Source organism: Gopherus evgoodei, chromosome 24, assembly GCF_007399415.2.
Source record: "Gopherus evgoodei ecotype Sinaloan lineage chromosome 24, rGopEvg1_v1.p, whole genome shotgun sequence".
NCBI classification, from domain to species: Eukaryota; Metazoa; Chordata; order Testudines; family Testudinidae; genus Gopherus; species Gopherus evgoodei.
The window spans coordinates 1,921,939-1,941,466 of NC_044345.1; the positions used below are offsets into that span (position 1 = coordinate 1,921,939).

At 62.6% G+C, this 19,528-nt stretch overlaps 1 protein-coding gene across 1 annotated transcript; it reads right to left on the minus strand.

Annotated features, from left to right (window-relative positions):
* Positions 1-1,927: 1,927 nt before the first annotated feature.
* On the minus strand, positions 1,928-18,178 carry LOC115639608 (immunoglobulin superfamily DCC subclass member 3-like). Its single transcript, XM_030542591.1, is given in 16 exon segments — positions 1,928-2,002; positions 2,283-2,421; positions 2,754-2,883; positions 7,303-7,407; positions 7,759-7,947; positions 9,171-9,235; positions 9,237-9,327; positions 9,607-9,721; positions 9,723-9,861; positions 10,103-10,265; positions 11,586-11,744; positions 12,038-12,174; positions 12,325-12,507; positions 12,766-12,910; positions 13,981-14,295; positions 18,130-18,178. Coding segments are annotated over 16 exon segments (2,199 nt in total).
* Positions 18,179-19,528: the final 1,350 nt, after the last annotated feature.

Below are 19,528 nucleotides of genomic sequence, written 5' to 3' on the forward strand. Positions count from 1 at the left end.
ACCCAGTCCTGCTCCTGGGGTGGCAGGGGCTGGAAGAGGGATTTCAAGGCCAGGAGGGATCACAGTGCCTAGCCCATGGCAGAGCCCCTCAAGCGGGGCTTCCTGGCTGGAGCCCACTGTGGCAGTGCAGGGCAGCTCCATGCGCACCTGGGCTTCGTGGGGAAGGCCTGGAGCTTTGAGCAGGCCCATGGCTGGGCACCCAGGCCAGGGGCATCTTTGGCATTTAAGCCCTGGCAGATGGGGGCAAACACGCTCCCTTTCCCTGGGAGCCTGGCAGGGGCCAGAGCCTGGAGCAGCAGCCGGCGAGCACAGACAGGGCTCACCCTGCCCAACTCAGGCCCAGCCTGTTCTGGCTGAAGGAAGGGGGACCCACATGGGCAGGGTCTGCTTGAGCCAGCCCCCTGCCAGTGACTCACCCCATGGTGCAGGGCACCTAGTTATGGCACAAGCAAAATGCACCAATTGATCCTCGGGGTGAGGGGGAGCTGGTGCCACGTGGACCCTGGTGCTGGGAGGGGAGGAAGGGGCATGGGGCAGCTTTGGACAGAGCTGGCCAGGGGGGCTGGGCTGTTGCTTTGGTAACACTGGGTCTGCCACTGGCTGGGGGTGGGGGGACAACGCTGGGTCTGTAGGGCAGTGGGATTCAGGTGCCCTTTGCAAACAGCAGCCCTGGCACAGCAAGGCAGAGGCAGAGTCTTGCCCAGCTTGGGGGGGAGTAAGGGGGGGCAGGGGCCACGGAGCCGCCATCTAACAAAACAAAATCTACATTCCTCAGCTACCGCACTGGCCACCTAGGGTCTTACCCCCCCCCCATCTACCCAAAGGAGCGTTTGGTTCCAGGCCGAGCGGGGGGCAGCCCAGCCCCACCCCACCCCGCTCGCTCGCACAAGACATTTGGTAGCATGGTTCTCACACACACGGGCGCTTGGTGGCACCGGGGCCAGACTCTGCCTGGCCAGGGCAGACGGCACCGGGGGCCAAGCACGGGGGGATGGGCCCAGACTGTCGGCCCAAAGGGTGTTTCCAAGTGGCCCTGGTCCTGGGCTGCTAGGTGGGGGAGGGGGACATCTCTTCTCCTCCCGCCCCCCTGCTTTGTACCATGTCCCATGTTTAAAGGGCTGGAAGCGGGTCTGGCACCAAGGGGTCTGGGCCAGACGCCCCCCCCCCCCGTTGGAGCACTCGTGGGGAGGGGAACAGACATTATTGTTTGGCTAAGGGGCTGGGGCTCCTGCCTCATTAGTTCTCCCTTGGGGGGGTTCTGTGCCCCCCAGTTGGATGTGCCTGGTCACTGGGGACCCCCCTAAGCCTGCATATTCCTCCCCCCCAGGCACTGCCCTGTGCCTGGCCTTGGGGTGGCCTGTGCCCATGGGCAGCAGGACAGGAGCCACCTGTGCTGGGAAGACAGACCCGAGGTGCTGGGCTGGGGGGGGGACAAAAGAGATGTTGGGCCTGGTGCCGGGGGGGGGGGGAAGGGGGCGCCGGCTCCCTAAAGCTCCATGTCTTTGGCAGAATTTTAGCTTCTGGGTTTTTTTTAAATATTTGGCTAGAGACATAAAAATGGCAAAGCAGCAAAGGGAGTTTTGAAGAGGGGGGCCTGGCCCCCTGCCGGGAGGGGGTCACCCCCCCTTTCCTCTCACTTTGCCCCAAGGGGCTGTTTGGTGCCAGGGCCCCCACTGGGGGCCTGGGCTGGCAGGGGCTGGCCTGGGGGGTGGGGGTGGGGGGTCTGGGGGATGCTGCAGGCAGGACATGGCTGAGGTAGCTTTGGTTTGTGTCTCTGTGAGGATATCAGAAATCGATCTCCTGGGCCGGGGGGTGAGGTAGATTCTTTGGAGGGTCTGGCTGGTGTCCCTGCAGCTGGGGAGGATGGGGGGCTGAGCTATGGCTAGCCTCACCCCCCCCAGCTGGGCCCCCAGGCCGGCGGCTGGTGCTACCCAGGGGGCTGCAGGGGAGGGCAACGCTCGATGGGGACTTCGACAGGGGGCACATCTGGGCACGGCAGGGTCTGTGGGAAGAAGGAGGGGCAGAGTCATGCTGTGCCCGGGTGCCACTCAGCCCTCTCCACCGGGGACCTGTGCCCACCCCCTGCGCTGGGCTCTCCCGGAGCAGAGCCCGGGCCTGGGGCATGGCCCAGCCCAGCCCCTCTGCTCCTGCTGTCACCGCTGCCCCTCCCCTTCTTGGGGCCTTGGCCGCTGCTGGGGCCGGCTGGCACGACTCTGCCCTGCGCCACCCCAGAGACGCGGCCCTGCACTGTGCCCCTCCCATGCTGGGCCCCACGTCCTCACCTGGGTGACCAGGTCCATCATCTCCATTGGCTTGTCCTCCCCCGGCTGGGTGCACAGGCTGCGGAGGGCACCGGGCTGGGCCAGCTCTGCCCCCCGGGGCACTGTCCAGCTGTCCTGAGCCCCATTCCTGCAGAACAGGCTGCAATGTGGGGTGGGGGTTAGCATGGGGAGTGGCCCAGCTCACGGGCAAAGCCCTGGGGCTGGCAGTGAGGCGTGGGGGGTGCCCCCCATGCCCCCAGGAGCTGGACCCACTGAGGCTGGGCACGGGGCTAGCTCAGGGAAGGCAGAGCCCTAAGCCCCATGCGAGGGGCTGGGAGGGGCCAGAGGAGGATGCCGCAGAGGGGCTGGCTGGTGTCGGGGACAGACGGGCAGAGCATGGGGAGCTGAGCGCCAATGGGCCGAGACCCTGGCTCTGCCCCCAGCCCGTGATGCAGAGGCCGCAGGGCGAAAGCAGCTGCCGAGGGGCCTCACCTCCTGCAGTAGCCAAACATGAGGAAGAGGAGGCAGAAGATGATGCAGGCCATGCCGATGTGGACGCCCACCACGACGCCAGACAGCGAGCTCTCCTCCCCTGGCCGACAGCGGCACGCGGGGTCAGCGTCTGCAGCGGGGGAAGGCACAGAGCGTCCACACAGCTCCTGGGCATGGCCAGCCCCCTCCACAGGCCGGGTCCCCTTGCGCCCTCCCATGACCACACGCGGCCCATGGGGCAGGTCCCCCCTGCACCCCATACATTGTACTTTCTGTTCACTGTTTGCCATATTGGAATTCAAACCCCATTTTAAAACACTCCATTTTGTAAAAAGCTTCCTCCAACCTCCATTTGTGCAAACTTTGCTGTAATCTTATTAGTTTAGGTTAGATGTGTGACTGAGGCATGTATGAATGATGGAATCAACCTCCAGCCCCAGCCTGTCCTGACTAAATAGAGTTCAACCCCCCCAGCTGAAGATGCAGACAAGAGCCCTAACAAAGTAAGCAGAGTCCACCCTAAACAGAACAGGTACAATAGAAGGAAGATCAAAGCCAGGTCCGAGGCTGAAAGTCAGGCCTGCAACTGATGGGTGATCAATCACCAAACCCAGAGGCAGTGAAACAGCAAGACCTATAGACTCTGGATTCAACTAAAGCCTACAGAAAGGATGGGTGTGATGGGAGATTTTGTAGGGTAACATTCTACTGCCAAAATGGAAGGACATCGGTGCATGTCCAACAGAGACCCAGCTTGTCCTTGTGCCCGGCTTTCCTGGCCAGTTAGTCGCCACGAGCTAGGAACCCAAGCTGCAAAATCAAGCCATGAACTGAAGCTATTTCAGGACTGGTAACTATGTAGCAGCTGCAGAACATCTGATGGATGAGTGTGTGTGTGTCTGTCTGTCTAGGTATTAGGTATAATGTGTGTGTATAAGGATTAAGATGTTAGTATTGGTCATAAATCAGATTATCATAATAAATGTGGCATCTTTGTCTTGTCCCCTGAAAAGATCCTGTGTAGTTTTGTCTGTATAACATTATTGGTGGAGAATGCAACGGGGAGAGCAAGCATAGAATCCACAGTTATTATACAAACTGGTGTGCACCCCGCCAGCTTTAGTGAGCCTGGCGCTATAGGAAAAAGATTGTAACTTTCAGTTAATTAACCACAAACTCTGAAGGAAATAGGAGTTTAGGTTTGAATCTTGTTCAAATAGTAATATACTAGGCACTGAGCATTTTTATAATGAAGAGGTATAGACACCCTCGGTCATAGCAGGGCTGAGAAAAAGGGGAGAGGTTTAGCATCCCTCTCTCCACCCCGGACTACTGGGGGGAAATAATTGGAGGTGGGTATACCCCCGGTTGTAGTAAGGTCGGGCAACCAGAGGAGGACTTAGAGATCCTCACTCTAAACTGAAAAATCCTAGGTGCATGCACCCTCAGCCGTAGCAAGACTGAGCTAAAGAGGAGAACGTAGTGCTTCTCGCTCTGATCCTGGGAAGGATTTGTATAGTTGGTGCATGAACCCTCGGTGGTAGGAAGCCGGGTGATACAGAGGGAGGTTAGTGTCTCTCCCTCTGGCCCAGAGAGGGTTAAGTTGCTCCTTCAGGAGTTAAAAAGGTAAAATTGCTCTTCCAGGAATTAAAAAGGGAACTGCTCTTTCAGAAGTTGTAAGCTGCTCTTTTAGGAATTGGGGGTTATAGTGCTTGATATTTATCAATTTGGTTTTGTTGTGCTTGATTGTTGCTCACAACTGTTGGGGAAAATGTTTAAAAAAACACTGCCTAAAGATATTCTTTAAAACAACAAATTGGCTAGGTATATAAACCCTCAACTCCAGTGAAGAAGGAAGCAGCTGCAGTTTGGCTTCTATGGAAAACCTGTCATGAGATATTCTTTCAATTGGCTACATGTAAAAATGAAAAACTTCACCAAGATTTACAAACCGCTGCTGCAAAAGCTGAGAAATAGAAATGTATGTAGTACCCAAACCCAGTTAGATGCCCTTAAGGTTGGGTACAGAGAGTTAAAACAGCACTCTCACATCTTACAGCAGCAGTAACATCAGAAGAAAATACATTTGAGACCCCAAAAGGGGCAGACTTTTGGGACCCCTCTGGAGATTGGGGAAGGGGGATATTTGGGTAGATTCCTCCTCCCAGGGCCAGAATGCCATTGCAACAGTAACAACAGTGCCTGCTTCTGCCTCAGACCTCCAGGCCATGGCGAAGTGGCTGGGGATTTTAAAATTAAAAAAATCTAAAGTCACAAAAAAAATGCACCACTTAATTAGCATTTGTGCAGCCCCAAGTACCGAACACACTGTGGCAGAGACGGAGCAGGGTCTGCCACGTGGGAGCACAGTGCTAATTTGTTTCTAAGCTTCTATCTTTCAGACTCTGAACCAGAACATCAGGAGAGCTGGTACCAGCTGAAGAGTTATAAAATCCCATGGTTATAGTGTCGTGACAAAGTCTGTGTTCAATGTTCTGTGTTGCATGTTCTGTGTCTGTCTCTAGTGGTGTCCTGTGCTAGCATTGGGTCCAGAAAAAGAGGAATACTACACTAGACAGGGCAAATGTTTTTTCTGCTCTCTATTTCCCCCACGTCCATCCAACTTATCAATCACCACTTGTGTCCAGAAGACTTTGGTCCCCAGTGCATCAGGTTTATTTTTTGTTAGGTTCTCTAACAGTCATTTTGTTATTAATTTTTATTAATACATTTGTATTGTTAGCTACATTTGCTTGTATTGTTAATTCCACACTTTCCTCTATGCACCCTGGTTCTACTTCCTCAAGCCCTAAGGGTAGTTCTTGGGACCTCATAACCAGTAAGACCTTGGCCCATAATTGTAGGGCCCCATCTTTCAGGTCCCCAGAAATCTCTTGAGAACAACTGTTCAAACTAGGGGATTCTGCAACATTTTAGCAACTAAATGTTAGTTTAAGTCGAAATCAGCTTAACTTTGCATGACAACTGTGGTCCTGCTACAAAACCTTATTTGTTGTGTGTGCTTGAGAAGGTCCTGACCTCAGTGACTTTTATTGTTTGATGGCTATTGCAGCTTCAAACTTGGGCCTATTTTGTTTGTCAACGTACCCAACTATTGTAATGGGGATGGTTTTATTGTATTCCCAATTATTATAACTATCATTGTTTGCATTTCTGTGTAGGTTCTATCTGGTGTTCAGTCAGCTGTAATGGTTTTAGTTATATTCATCTGATTATCATTGTTTGGTTCGTTTGCAACCGATCACCTGTGCCCTACAATGACAACAACTACTGTAAATAATCATAGATCAAGAGGCAGAGTGTTGTAGGAGCAGCCCACCTGGTCAGCAGGCCTAAATATAATTTTTCATCCCATCATTGTCCTATTAGTAACCCTAACTGTTATATTGGTTCTGCTTTAAAACAATTACATAAAGTGTGACCCATTCAATACCCCTGGATTGAATGGTCAAAAGGGGGAGAATGTAGAACTGATAAATGAAATTGTTTTTAATTGTTCACTTTATTAATGTAACTTCTGTTCACCATTCACTACACTTGCCTACATTGTAACTTCTGTTCACTGTTTGCCTATTGGAATTCAAACCCCATTTTAAAACACTCACTCCATTTTGTAAAAGCTTCCTCCAACCTCCATTTGTGCAAACTCTGCTGTAATCTTATTAATTTAGGTTAGACGTGTGACTGAAGCATGTATGAATGATGGAATCAACCTCCAGCCCCAGCCTGTCCCGACGAAATAGAGTTCAACCCCCCCCCAGCTGAAGATGCAGACAAGAGCCCTAACAAAGTAAGCAGAGTCCACCCTAAACAGAACAGGTACAATAGAAGGAAGATCAAAGCCAGGTCCGAGGCTGAAAGTCGCCTGCAATTGACGGGTGATCAGTCACCAAACCCAGAGGCAGCCTGACACAGCAAGACCTATAGACTCTGGAGTCAAACTAAAGCCTACAGAAAGGATGGGTGAGATGGGAGATTTTGGAGGGTAACGTTCTGCTGCCAACACGGAAGGGCATCGGTGCAGGCCCAACAGAGACCCAGCTTGTCCTTGTGCCCGGCTTTCCTGGCCAGTTACTGCCACAAGCTACGAACCCAAGCTGCAAAATCAAGCCATGAACTGAAGCTATTTCAGGACTGGTAACTATGTAACAGCTGCAGAACATCTGGTGTGTGTGTGTGTGTGTGTGTGTGTGTGTATGTGTATTAGGTATAATGTGTGTGTGTAAGGCTTAAGATATTAGTTATTGGTCATAAATCAGATTATCATAATAAATGTGGCATCTTTGTCTTGTCCCCTGAAGAGATCCATTGTAGTTTGTCTGTACAACACCCTGCCCCCCCCAGCAAGGCTCCCCAGTTGGCTGCATGTCACTGGGGGGCAGGGGGTTCTCCCCCTGGGCACGCAGCACGCAGTGCAGGGCAGAGGGGAACAGAGCCAGGAGTCCTGGCTCCCAGCTGGGCACTGTCGGCCCCTCGTAGCCTGGCTTTGGCCCAGCCAGGCCCCCCTGCAGCGCCTCCGGCCCCTCACCCAGCGTTGGGCCGCTCCCCTCCAACCGGACGACCCGCACGGCGCTGTTGCTGTCTGCATTCCTGTTGAAGGCCTGGAGCCGGAGTTCGTAGGTAGCCGAGGGCTCTGTGGGGAAGGAGCCGCCAGGCGTGAGCAGGGGCACTGAGCTGGCTGGCAGGGCTGGCACCCAGCGAAAGCCCAGACTAGCCAGGCAGAGGACATTGGGGGGGGGGGCAACAAGAAATCCAGGGGACCCTCCCAAAGGGGCTGGGTGGAGGCCATGAGGCCCTCCAGGCTGCATGGAGAGGGGTCATGGGGTGGGGGTGCAGACCTGTGAGGGGAAGGGCTGTGGGGACACAGGGCTGCATGGAGGGAGCTGGGGGGGGCACAGGCCTGCAGGGGGAGGGGCTGCTGGGGGGTTTCAGGCCTGCAGGGGGGAGGCCGTGGGGGGTGCAGGCCTGTTGGGGGGGCACTCACCCAGGTTGCTGTAGACGTAGGAGTTGGCCGTGCTGGCCAGGAGCTGTGGCCCCTTGAAGTAGGGGCTGGGCAGCTTGCGGTGGAAGAGTTTGAAGCCCTCGATCCGGCCTGGTTGCGGGGGCAGCACCCAGGAGACTTGCACTGCACTGGCGTTGAGCATCTTGGTGAAGAAGCCGGGGGCTGCAGAGACTGAACAGACCATGGGTCTCAGCGCCCAAACCTGGGCCAGCGCCCCACCCCACCCCCCTAGCCCTCGAGGCAGCAGAGAGAGGAAGACGGAGCTCTTCACCCAGCACAGATGTGCAGCCACCTCTGGGGTGGAACACGGCAGCTGCTGGATGGCTGCCCGCCATGCTGGGACAGGAGAGGCCAGGCTATGGGGGAGGGGGTGCGTGTGACGAACTGGGAATGTTCTTAATGTTTTCTCTGAATACTGTGTCGGTGCCTCAGTGTCCCCATGGCAGTTCTTAAGTATCTAGGTGGGGGGATAAGGGATGTGGCTCCTGCAGAGCAAAGGGCCAGTGCACCTAAATGCCTGGCACTCTGTCTCCTAGCAACTGATGGCCTGGGCCCCTTCTCTGCAAAGGTGCCAAATTAAGGTGTTGGAGACAAAGGGATCAGGTGACCTCCTGGCCCGGGAAAGGGGCTGAGCAGAGAGGAGGGGCTGGAGGGGGTTTCAGTCTGGAGCTGGCTGGAGTCGAGGAGTGAAGTGCAGACGTGGGGGTCTGGCTCACTGCCCCCCAGAATGGACCCGGCCGAGGGGTCCCGTTCTCTGTACCTACAAGCTCTGTTTTAGACCCCGTTCCTGTCATCGAATAAACCTCTGTGTTACTGGCTGGCTGAGAGTCACGTCTGACTGCAAAGTGGGGGGGCAGGACCCTGTGGCTTCCCCAGGGCCCCGCTGGGGTGGACTCGCTGTGGGAAGCGCATGGAGGGACAGATGCTGAATGCTCCAAGGAGAGACCCAGGAGGTGAAGCCGTGTGAGCTTCTTGCCCTGAACAAGTCTGCTCCAAGGGAGAGGAGGCTCCCCAAAGTCCTGACTGGCTTTGTGGGGAGCAGTTCCAGAGCATCTCCCGGGGACTCCGTGACAGGGGACACCCCGGCCTTTGTGCCCAGGGGTCAGGAACTAGGGTGTAGAGCACCTAGGAAAGGGGGCGCCTTGTGGAGCACAGCGCCCCCTAGTGCCGCCCTGGGGCCAGCACCAACTGCGAGGGGAGAGCACCCCAGTGAGCCCCACCCCCGCTCCCTGCAGCCCAGCGCCCCCTACTGAGCATCACCCTCCCACTGAGTCCCGCCCCGCCCCCTGCAGCCCAGCACCCCCCAGTGAGCCCCACTCCCGCCCCTCTCACCCCCCGGTGTCCGGCTGGGGCACTGGGGCAGTGCGGGTTCTCCAGCAGAGGGGGGCTCTTACTGCTGCCCATGGTGCTGGCCAGGACGGGCGCCGAGTCCTGGCTGGCCCCCAGCGGCGAGTAGGTGGATGCGGTAGGTGGTGGCGGGCGCCAGGCCGGTGACGAGGTGCTGGAAGGTGGTTTTGCTCACAGCCTCCTGCAGCTCCTGGCTGGCAGACTCTGAAACACGCAGGCCCGAGGGGCTGATGAGCTGCTGCCGAGGCCTGGGGGCTGGGGGCTGGTTGCAGGTCAGGGGCGTGGGGGCATGGAATGGGAGGGGGCTGGGGACTCGCTGCGGGTGAGGTTCGGGGCGGGGGGGGCATGGAATGGGAAGGGGCTGGGGGGGTGCAGCCTGGGGGCTCGGCGGGAGGGACCTGGTGGGGGAGGGGCTTGCTGGGGAAATGTAAGTGGGGAGAGCCCCGGGGGGAAGCGAGGCCTGGGGTGGGCAGGGCCGCTCACCTCCCACCCTGCAGACATGCAGCACGTATCCGATGAGCCCCTCGATCACCTCTGGGGGGGCCTCCTGCCAGGACACCTGGATGGAGGTGGTGGAGAGCGCGGTGGCCTGGATGCCCCTCGGGGGAGCTGGGCAGCTCCTGGGCCAGGGTGACAGCCAGACGGGCGCTGGCCTGGTTGATGCCCGCGCTGTTCTCAGCGATGCACTGGTAGATCGCTTCATCCACTGCTGTGAGCCCCTGGAGCAGCAGGGTGCTGGGGGGCCAGAGAGTGAGGGGCTGGGATCGGCCCTGCCCCCCCCAGTTCCTCGCCCTGGGTCAAAAGCCCCATTTCCTGCCCCCCCGGCCAGCCGATCCTCCACTCTGGGGCCAGTGCCCCCCCCAACCAGCCGGCTTCCCGCCCTAGGGTCAGGGCCCCATGCCCCAGTCCCCACCCTCCCCCCAAGCTAGCCAATTCCCTGCCGTGGGGCTGGACTGGGGCCAGGGCCCCCGTGCCCCTGTTATTGTGGATGAGTTTGATGTTCTCGCCCAGCATCAGGATCTTGCCGTTCTTCAGCCAGACAAGGTGGGGCTCAGGGACGCCCTGCACCACGCAGGTGAAGCTGGCACTGCTGCCCAGCGGCTTGGACAGCGACTGGGGCCACTGCACAAACTCTGGGGGGACTGCGGAGGAGGGAGTATTGGGTGGGGAGCAAACTGCCGGCCGCTCCCTCCCATCCCCAGAGCGAGCGTCTCCCTGCTCCCCCACCCGTCCCCCATGGGGGGGACCCCACAGTCCCAGCCTTGGCCTTGCCACAGTGATCCCCCATGGCCCCAGCAGAGGCCAAACAGGCACCAGCCACACTGCCAAGGCCTGGGCAGAGCCCAGAGCGTCCCCAGGTGGGCCGGGCAGTGACCCGTGGCCAACACCCAGCCCCAGCGAGCCGCTGGCACCCCAGGGAGCGGGGCTGGGCCTGGGAAGGGCAGCGCGGCTTGGAGGAGCCCCCACCAAGCTCAGGCACCGGCCCATGGGCCTGTTTTGCCTGGGTGACTTGCCCATCAAGGCATCGGCCTGGGGCTGGCAGAGCCCCTCGTAGCCCCTGGCTCCCAGCTGCCGAGCACCCCTCCTTCAGTTCCTCTGAGCCCCTCAGCCCCACAGTAGCTGCCCCTCGGCAGCCCTGAGCCCAGCTGGCAAGCCGAGAAAGGCCCCCTAAGCTGCTGTGATGGGGCCGCAGCTCATTAGCGCAGCAAAGGAGCAGCTTGCGGGGCTGCACCATAGCCCGCGGCAGCAGGTCGCAGCCCATCACTCTGCCTGGAGGCGGGGGGGGCCTGCGTCCGCCCCCCGGCCTTCAGCCCTTTGCCACCAGCCGCAGTGAAATGGTGCCACCGGCCAGGGGCTGGGACCTGCTCCCGGGGGGGATGCACTGGATTGACCCCCCCCCTCCGCTTGGGACCGGACCCCCGCCCTGCCCCACCATGCAGTGAATTGCACCGCCCCCCCCAGCTGGGGTTTGCAGAGGGATGCCCCCAGTCCCTAGGGCCCCTCCTCTGCCAGAGCCCTGGGCTCCCTGATCCCAGCATCACCTGCCCTGGTGTGAAAACGCCCCTAGAGTGGGGCCCAAACACCCACCTGGCCAGACCGGCTGCTGAAGGTGATTTATTCCCACACCAGCCCTGCCCGGGGGCGACGGGGGGGCTGGGCAGGTTCCCAGCCCCTCTGCAGCCTGAGGAGGGGGTGGTTAGGAAGAGGTCATGGAGAGGGGCGGGGAGGGTCACACCCCCCACGACCTTTGCCCCATTGCTCACACAAAGCCAAGTGCGAATTCTCCCATGCGTCCATCCCTTGCCCAGCTGCTTCAGGGGCTCGGGGGCTGACTGTCTGTCCAGGCAGTTGTGAGCCATCTGCCCCCCTGGCCTGTGTCTGTCTGTCTGTCTGGTCCCTGCCCCATCCTGGGAGACCAGCAGGTGCCCCTCACTCTCGCCCTGCAGCCCCGGCAGACTCACCCTGCACCATGAGGATGCCCTGGGCTGTGCGGCACACGCGGGTGCCCAGCCGGTTGGCGGGGCACACATAGACCCTGGTGTGTTTCACGGAGACGTCCGAGATCTTGAGGTTGCCAGTTCCCAGCACCTGGATCCCTTCCACGCCGATGGAGCGTCCGTCTCGGGGTGGGGGGAGCCGGGGGCGAGGGGGGACAGGGCCATGGCCCTTTGGGGGTAAGGCCCCATTTCCCCTCCCTGCAGCCTGTCAGCCGGGGGGGGGTCTGTGCACCCCCCCAGTCAATCAGCTCCCAGCCCCACTGCCCCCCTCCACTCCCTCCCACCATGCCCCCCCCACTCAGCTCCCCCAATATTCCTCCCCCAGCCCATGTTACCCTGTGATCTCCTTGGGTTCTTTCCAGCCCCCACCCCCACAAAGTGGCCCTGCGCCCCGGAGCAGCCTGCCGCCCCCTCACCGAGCCAGCTCCAGGAGACGATGGGCCGCAGGTTGCCGGTGGCAATGCATTCCAGGACAGCCGTCTGGTGCACCGTGATGGTCAGGTTCTGGGGGCCCGACAGGATCATGGGCTCCTTGTAGAGTTTGGGGCTGAGACTAGGGGGAGAGGGTGATAATGGAGCCTAGGAGTCTGGGCTGCCAGCCCTGCCCATCGCAGCTCTAACCCCCCCAGACCTCCCTCCCTTTCCAGAGCCGGGGAAAGAACCCAGGAGTCCGGGCTCTCAGCCCCCCCCACCAGGCTAACACCTCGACTGGGCTCCTGCTGGCTGCCCCTCACCGGGCTGTGGCCCACACTCACCGCTGATGGCCAGTTGGGCCTCCTGGCTGCAGCAGCTGTTGGCGATGTTGCTGGCCACGCAGCGGTAGGCGCCCACGTCGGCTCGCCGCACGCCCGTGATGTGCAGGATGCCAGCCGGCAGCAGGGTTAACCTGCGGGGCAGCGCGAGGGTCAGGGAGCGGAGCCGGAGCCGGAGCCCAGGGCAGGGGCTGAGCCCGAGGCTGGTGCGTGGGGAGCACAGCGCAGCGCTAGCAGAGCCCCCCTTCCCGAGCTGGGCTAGTCTCAGGGTCCGTCCCCTGCTGGGCCAGTCCAATCCTACTCTCACCCCCCACCCCTCCCGGGGCTGGACCAGGCCCACTCTGACCACCCCCACCCTCCAGGTGTGGCTTTCAGCCCCCAGCAATGCTCACCGCTGGTCGCCGGGTGGCAGGGCCATGCGGTTGTGCTCCCAGGTGATGGTGGCCTCGGGCACGCCCTGGATGAGGCACTGGAACCGGGCGACGCCGCCTTCCTCCACCGCCATGGACTCTGGGTGCATGTGGAATTTGGACAGGGCTGTGTGCGGGGAGGCCCCGTCAGGACAGAGACACCCTGGCCTGCTGGGCACCCCCTCTGGACACTGACCTCAACGGAGAGGTGCTCCCCCTCCCAGGTCCTGGCCCCCAGCTCCCCTCTGAAATCACCCACCAGCTGTGCTCTCCTTCAGAGCAATGCCCTCCCAGGCTCCTCCCTGCACAATCCTGATGCAGGACTCCGGGGCTGTCACCACTTGCCAGGTGAGGGGACAGGGGCTGCCCCGTGTCTGAGCCAGGGGAGCACCTGGCAGGGAGCTGGTTTGTGGGGCCCCACGTATCAGAAGGCAGAGCCAGGAAGGAGCAAAGGAGGGTCCATCCCCTCCCCATCCCACATACCCACAGGCAGGGGGCTGAGGCACCCACAACATGTGAAGCTGGGGGTCGGGGTGGGACCAGGGCTCCACCTTCAGTCAGCTCAGCTGGGACCCCCCCCTCCCCCCGAGTGGGGCTGGAGGCCAGACACACCTGCCTCTCCCAGCTCTGCACCCCAAACCCTTGGGGATGGTCAGAGCGGGCTGGGCCCACGTGCAACAGCCACCAGTGGGGATTGGGGCGGTGAGTGCTGGGCTGTGGCACTAAGGGCCAGGCTGTGGGCTGGTGCACGGGCCGGGTCGTGGGATGGTGGCACCAAGGGCCGGACAGTGGGCAGGTGGGATGGTGCATGGGCTGGGCCGTGGGCTGGTGCACGGGGTGCGCTGGTGAACAGGGCCGGGCCTGGTGCATGGGCCAGGCCGTGGGCTGGTGCATGGGGTGAGCTGGTGCACAGGCCAGGCCGTGGGCTGGTGCATGGGGCTGGGCCGTGGGCTGGTGCATGGGGTGAGCTGGTGCATGGTCTGGGTCATGGGCTGGTAGCACCAAGGGTCAGGGGCTGGTGCACGGGGACAGGCTATGGGCTGGTGACACCAAGGGCCGGGTCGTGGGCTGGTGGCACCAAGGGCCGGGTCATGGGCTGGGCTGGGCCGTGAGCTGGTGCACCGGCTTGGTCATGGGCTGGTGCATGGGCTGGTCTGGGGCAGGTGGCACCACGGGCTGGGCCTGTCCTCGACTCACTGGCAAGCTGCACACGGGCCTTGTGGCTGACCAGCAGCCCGTCGTGGTTCTGGGCGGTGCAGCTGTACTCCCCAACGCTGGTCTGGTTGGCGGTCCCGGCACCGGGCCGGTGGCGGAAGCTCTCAATGCGCAGCGAGCCGTTGGCCAGCATGGCCGTGTGCCTGTCACTGCCCAGCACGGCCCCGTCCTTGTGCCAGGTGATGGTGATGGGCGGCTCCCCCTCCACCCAGCAGTGCAGCACCAGGGGCCACTCCCGCACCGCGATCACGTCTGCCGGCTCCAGCAGGAATGCCAGCTCCGAGGGGCAGCCCAGCCCTGTGGGGAGCAGCCGTTAGACCCCAGGGGCCAGTGCCCACGGCCAGCGCTTCGCAGGCAATGCTTGCAATGGGGCAGGCTCGGGCCTAGCGCCCTGGGCCACTGGGAGCAGGATCAAACCAGCATGGGTTTGCTACCCTCTGTTCACACGCCCCCTCCCTCCACACCTCCAGCCCCTCCCCCCCTGCACCTCCATCCCCTCCCCTCTCTCCACACCTCCATCCCCTCCCCGCCCCTCCACCCCCCCATCTGCGACCTCCAGCTACCCCCTTCAGCCAGGCACACCTTCCAATCCCTCCCCTCCCTCTGCAACCTCCCTCCCCTCCCTCTGCACCTCCATCGCCTCCCCACTGCACCTCCATCCCCTCCCCTCCCTCCACACCTCCATCGCCTCCCCACTGCACCTCCATTCTGCACCTCCATCCCCTCCCCTCCCTCTGCAACCTCCCTCCCCTCCCTCCCCACTGCACCTCCATCCCCTCCCCACCCTCCACACCTCCATCTCCTCCGCACTGCACCTCCATTCTGCACCTCCATCCCCTCCCCTCCCCTCCCTCTGCAACCTCCATCCCCTCCCCCTCTCTGCACCTCCACCCCCCGCCACACCTCCATTTCCTCCCCTCCCTCTGCGACCTCCAGCCACCCCCTCCAGCTGGCCGCGCCTTCCAATCCCGCCACCCATGACCTGCACAGAGCCCTCCTTCTGGCCCCCCCAGCTATACAGCCCATGGCTAGCGACCCGTCTGCACAGCCGCCTCCTCACCTGCTCTCCAGCCCTCTGGCTAGTGCCAGAGCGTCCAGCCCCCCCCCCCAGCTCCCCCTGACTCACCCTAAGAGTCACCCCCACAGCACTGAGCAGAGCCTCACACCCTCCCGCCCCTGGCCTGCCTTGTCAGCCACCTCTGGGGCAGAGCATGGCAGCTGCTTATACTCTGTGCAGCCAGACAGCGGGACAGGCCAAGAAGTGAAACAGCCCAGCCTAGCCCAACCCCGTCCCCATCCTCTGCGTATCCCCGCCCTGCCTCTGGCTCGGCTGCCAAGCGCCTCCCCCTCAGGGCTGAGGCTCCCCCCAGCTATGAGTCCTGCCTGAAGGGGGGGGGCATCACACTGGGGTACAGCTGGGGCACAAGGGCAGTGGTTCAAGGGTTTCCAAGGGGGCCTCTCCATGCCCCCCGCAGCTACTCAAATCTGCCCACATCCCCGCTCACCCACAGCTCAGCTCCAGAGAGGGACCCGACCAGCTCGCCTGGGGCACCAAAGGAAACGTGCCTGCACACACATTGACACACCAAGCACACGGCTGCAGTGTCTGCCCATGTGTGGCATGACCCCCCCCCCCGTTGGCATGCACCGCACACACATACCTTTGCAGTGTGTGCACCCAATGGGCAGGGCAGCCACAAGGGGGCAGTGAGCACCCCCCCATACACATGGCACGGCACACCTATGTCAGTGTAACAGCTCTGCCAGTGCAATGCACGTGCAGGTGCTTCCATAATGACCAGCTGCACCCCAGCCCCTCCTGGCACTCAAGCAGGCCGGTCCATCTGCCTCGGGGGGTGTTTGCCTCCTGACCCAGCTCATGCCCGGATGAGCCCTCAGACATGGCTCTCTGGGTGTCCGGCCCTCTGCCGACATGTGGGAGCCATTTCTGCTCCCTGCCCAGCTCTCGGCCTTGCTGGGCCCTGTGGCAGGGAGTCCCCCAGGCTGCAGTGTGGCTGGGAAAAGGCAGTTCCCTGGGTGTCACTAGAGACCTTCCCCTCGGTGCTAGGGGGAGGGGCTCATGGGCCATTCACCGCCAGGGTCTGTCTCTGCCTGCGGTGCCTCCGGCCTGGCTCTGTGAGCCCTGGATGCTGGGCAACCCTTGGCACCTGCGCCCAGCGTGGGAGGGGCAGCAAAAAGTTAACTCTCGGTGACAATGGAGAGGGAGTGCGGGAGGGGGGGGGGATAGAGATTTGCCGGCCTGACATCTTGATCGATGCTGCCTTTCAGCCTGGCCTTAGCAACTGTGCTGGGGGCGGGGGGGGGCCCGGGGGAGGCCAGGCTGAGCCGGGAAGGGAACAATGGGGCAGGTCAGAGAGTGTGAAGGCAGCCTCCATTGTGCTCCTGGCAGGCACAATAGCCCTCGCCCTCGCCCTCTCCTTGCCCGGCAGGGGCCCCCCATGGCCCATCTGTCTGGCTGGCTTGGCCCACGTGACCAGCTCGGGGTGAGGTTCCCATGACTTGCCCCATCACTCACCCTCACTCCGATCCATCACCGCCCTGTCCCCTCCCTGACACCCCCAGGCTCTGACAGACTCATCTGGACCTGGCCAGGCCCAGCCACTCAGCCGGCTGCGGCCCCAGAGGGCTCCCAGTGGCTCGAGCACTGGTGGAGGATTGGGGGGGCCGGGGAAGAGAGAGCACGGGGGGGGGGACTTGGGGCTGCAGCATCCCCCCATTGCAAAGAGGCTCAGCCAGCACAGACCCCATTTCACTGGGTCACAATGGGATATGGATTAATGCTGCCACATTGTACAGGCTTGTGGGGGGAGGAGACACTAGCCCCCCAGTACAAACACACAGAACTATGGGGGGACAGAACAAAGTGGGACCCCCACCCCCCTTCGTCATCTCTAGTGCCTGCCACCTGAGGGGCTGAAAGCAGCTTAACTAATACCAGCCTCACAAACATGCCAGATCTCACTCTAACGGATCCCCCATCCCAGAGCTGGGGAGAGAACCCAGGAGTCCGGGCTCCCAGCCCCCACCACTCTCACTCATCAGACCCCCCCCATCCCAGAGCAGGGGAGAGAACCCAGGAGTCCGGGCTCCCAGCTCCCGCTGCTCTAACCAATCGGAACCCCCTATCTCAGAGCCGGGGACAGAACCCAGAAGTCCGGGCTCCCAGCCTCCCCTGCTCTAACCCATCAGACCCCCCCCCATCCCAGAGCTGGGGAGAGAACCCAGGAGTCCGGGCTCCCAGCCTCCCCTGCTCTAACCCATCAGACCCCCCATGCCAGAGCTGACGATAAAACCCAGGAGTCCGGGCTCCCAGCCCCCACCGCTCTAACCGATCGGACCCCCCCATCTCAGAGCCGGGGAGAGAACCCAGGCGTCCTGGCTCCCATCCCTGCTCTAACCACTAGATCCTGCTCCCCTCCCGGAGCCGGGTCCATGGCGGAGAACTGCTCCCCCATTCCAGCTAACTGAGCAGCCCTCGAGGGCCTGGGGCGCCCCCTAAACCCGCACCGCTGACAAACAGGCAGCGCCCCCACGTCTCCGGGGGAGGGGACCCCTGCTGGCTTCGGGACCTCTATTCCCGCCCCCTTCGCAATCTGCCCTGGGCCCCACACTCTGCCCAGAGCCACGCGGGCTCCTGCCCCCAGTGTCCCCATCTCGGGGATCCAGCATCTCGGGGGGAGGGTTGGGGACGGGCCCGGCGTGGGGGGGGGATCTCACGCGTGTTACACAGTGGCTGCGCTGGTGCTGGCACCTGGTCCTGCTCTCCCAGTGGTCCCCCGGTCCCGCGTGGGGTCACCCCCAGCTCTTGCGGTTTTATCCCCCCCCCCCACTGGCTGGGCCCCGGCCCCTGAGCAAGCGTCAGATCCTTTGGCGCGGCGGGGGTCCGGGTGCTGCTGGGGAGGGAGCCGGGGGGCAGCTGGGCTCCGTGGCCCCCAGGCTCCCCCATGGGGAGGGGGCCCCACTTCGCCGGCGGCGGAGCTTCCAGTTGAGACAGAACAAGGGAGCGGCCGGGGGGTGCGGGGAGCGACGCCCCCTGGGGCCCGATCCTGCCCCCAGCCCCCGCTCGGGGCTCTAAATGGGGGTGAATCTAGCCCCCGCCCCTCCACTCACCGCAGCCCTGGAGCAGCAGGAGCCCGGCCAGGCAAATCCGCCAGCCCATGGCCCGGCCGGAGCGGGGGTCCCCGCCGGGGGGGCCGGGCCATGGGGAGCCCCGCGGGGAAAACTTTCTCCAACTCGCCGCTGCCGCTTTCCGGTGCGGGTGCGGGTGCGGGTCCGGTCCGGTCCGGTCCCCCGACCCCCCCCCCGGCGCTGCGGAGCTGCGGCCTGCGGAGCCGCCCAGCGCCCATTGACCGGCCCGCGGGCCGGCCGGGGGGACCGGCGCAAAGGGGGGGGCGCGGGAGGGAGCGCCCGTCCAATGGCAGCGCGGCGCCAGGTGAGGGGCTGAGCTCGCCCCGCCCCCCCAGTCCAGCTCTGCGCGGCTCGGGGTTCGGGGAGGCCCCGGATGCGCCTCTCACTAGGCGGGAGCCCGCAGTCCCGGACGCTGGCGGGGGACCGGGCCCGGTCCGGCGCCCCCCGCTTGGAGCCGCCCCAGGCTCAGGCGCCCCCGGGAAGTTGGGGAGCAAACAAACCGCGAAGGAGCCTTCCCCGGGCAGCGCCCCCCCCCCAGGCGGCAGAGATGGGACAGGAGGGGCCGGGGGCTGGGAGCAGACCGAGGCGGGGGGGGTTAGGGAGGGTCTAGGGCACCAAGCGCGGGACGGACTGTCCGGGGTTGGGGTCCGGAGCCCCCAGATCTCTGCCGGCAGCAGGGGCCGGGCGAGCGGCAGCCAAGAGTGTGTTACCCGGCGGAACTCCCCGCCACAGGGTGGCTCTAAAGCCGAGACTTGAGCGAGGTTCGCCAGCGGGGCCATGGCCAGTTCTTTGGGTTAATCCAACTCAGGGGCCGGGAGCGGGGAACCCCCCCCCAGTGTTCCGGGCGTTAAACTGATCTCCGTGCGGGGGGGACAGCTGCATCCGCCGGGGGTCCCGGTTCCGCTGGGGGCTGAGGGGGCGCATCCTGCCCGTGGGGCCCCGCTGCAGCCCTGGCGCGCAGGTGAGGGGCGCTGGCGAGGGAGCTCCGGCAGGGCCGCTGTCCCAGGTGCTGAAATCTGCCCTGGCCGGGAGAGGGGCTGCCGGGGGGGGCCTGTGACCGCCCCCCCCCCCACAGCTCCAGGCAGCCAGCGACCACCAGCCCCACCCGCGCGCTCCCCGGGCCATGGGCCGCTCGGGCGCTGCTTACCCCGGGGGGTGAAAGGGGCCGGGCCGAGCCCCTCCGTCTGCCCGGCCACCAGCGGCTCCAGGCCGGTTTGCAGGACCGGGGGAGGGGGGGGGCACTCAGTCCTAGTTAGGCTGGTGAGGGCAGGACTCCTGGGTTCTGTGCCTGGCCGGGGGGGGCTCCAGTGGATTTGACACAAATCTCAGCTCAAACCCTTGATCCCAGCTCGGCTCCTCACCCAGGGTCCGGCATGGGGGG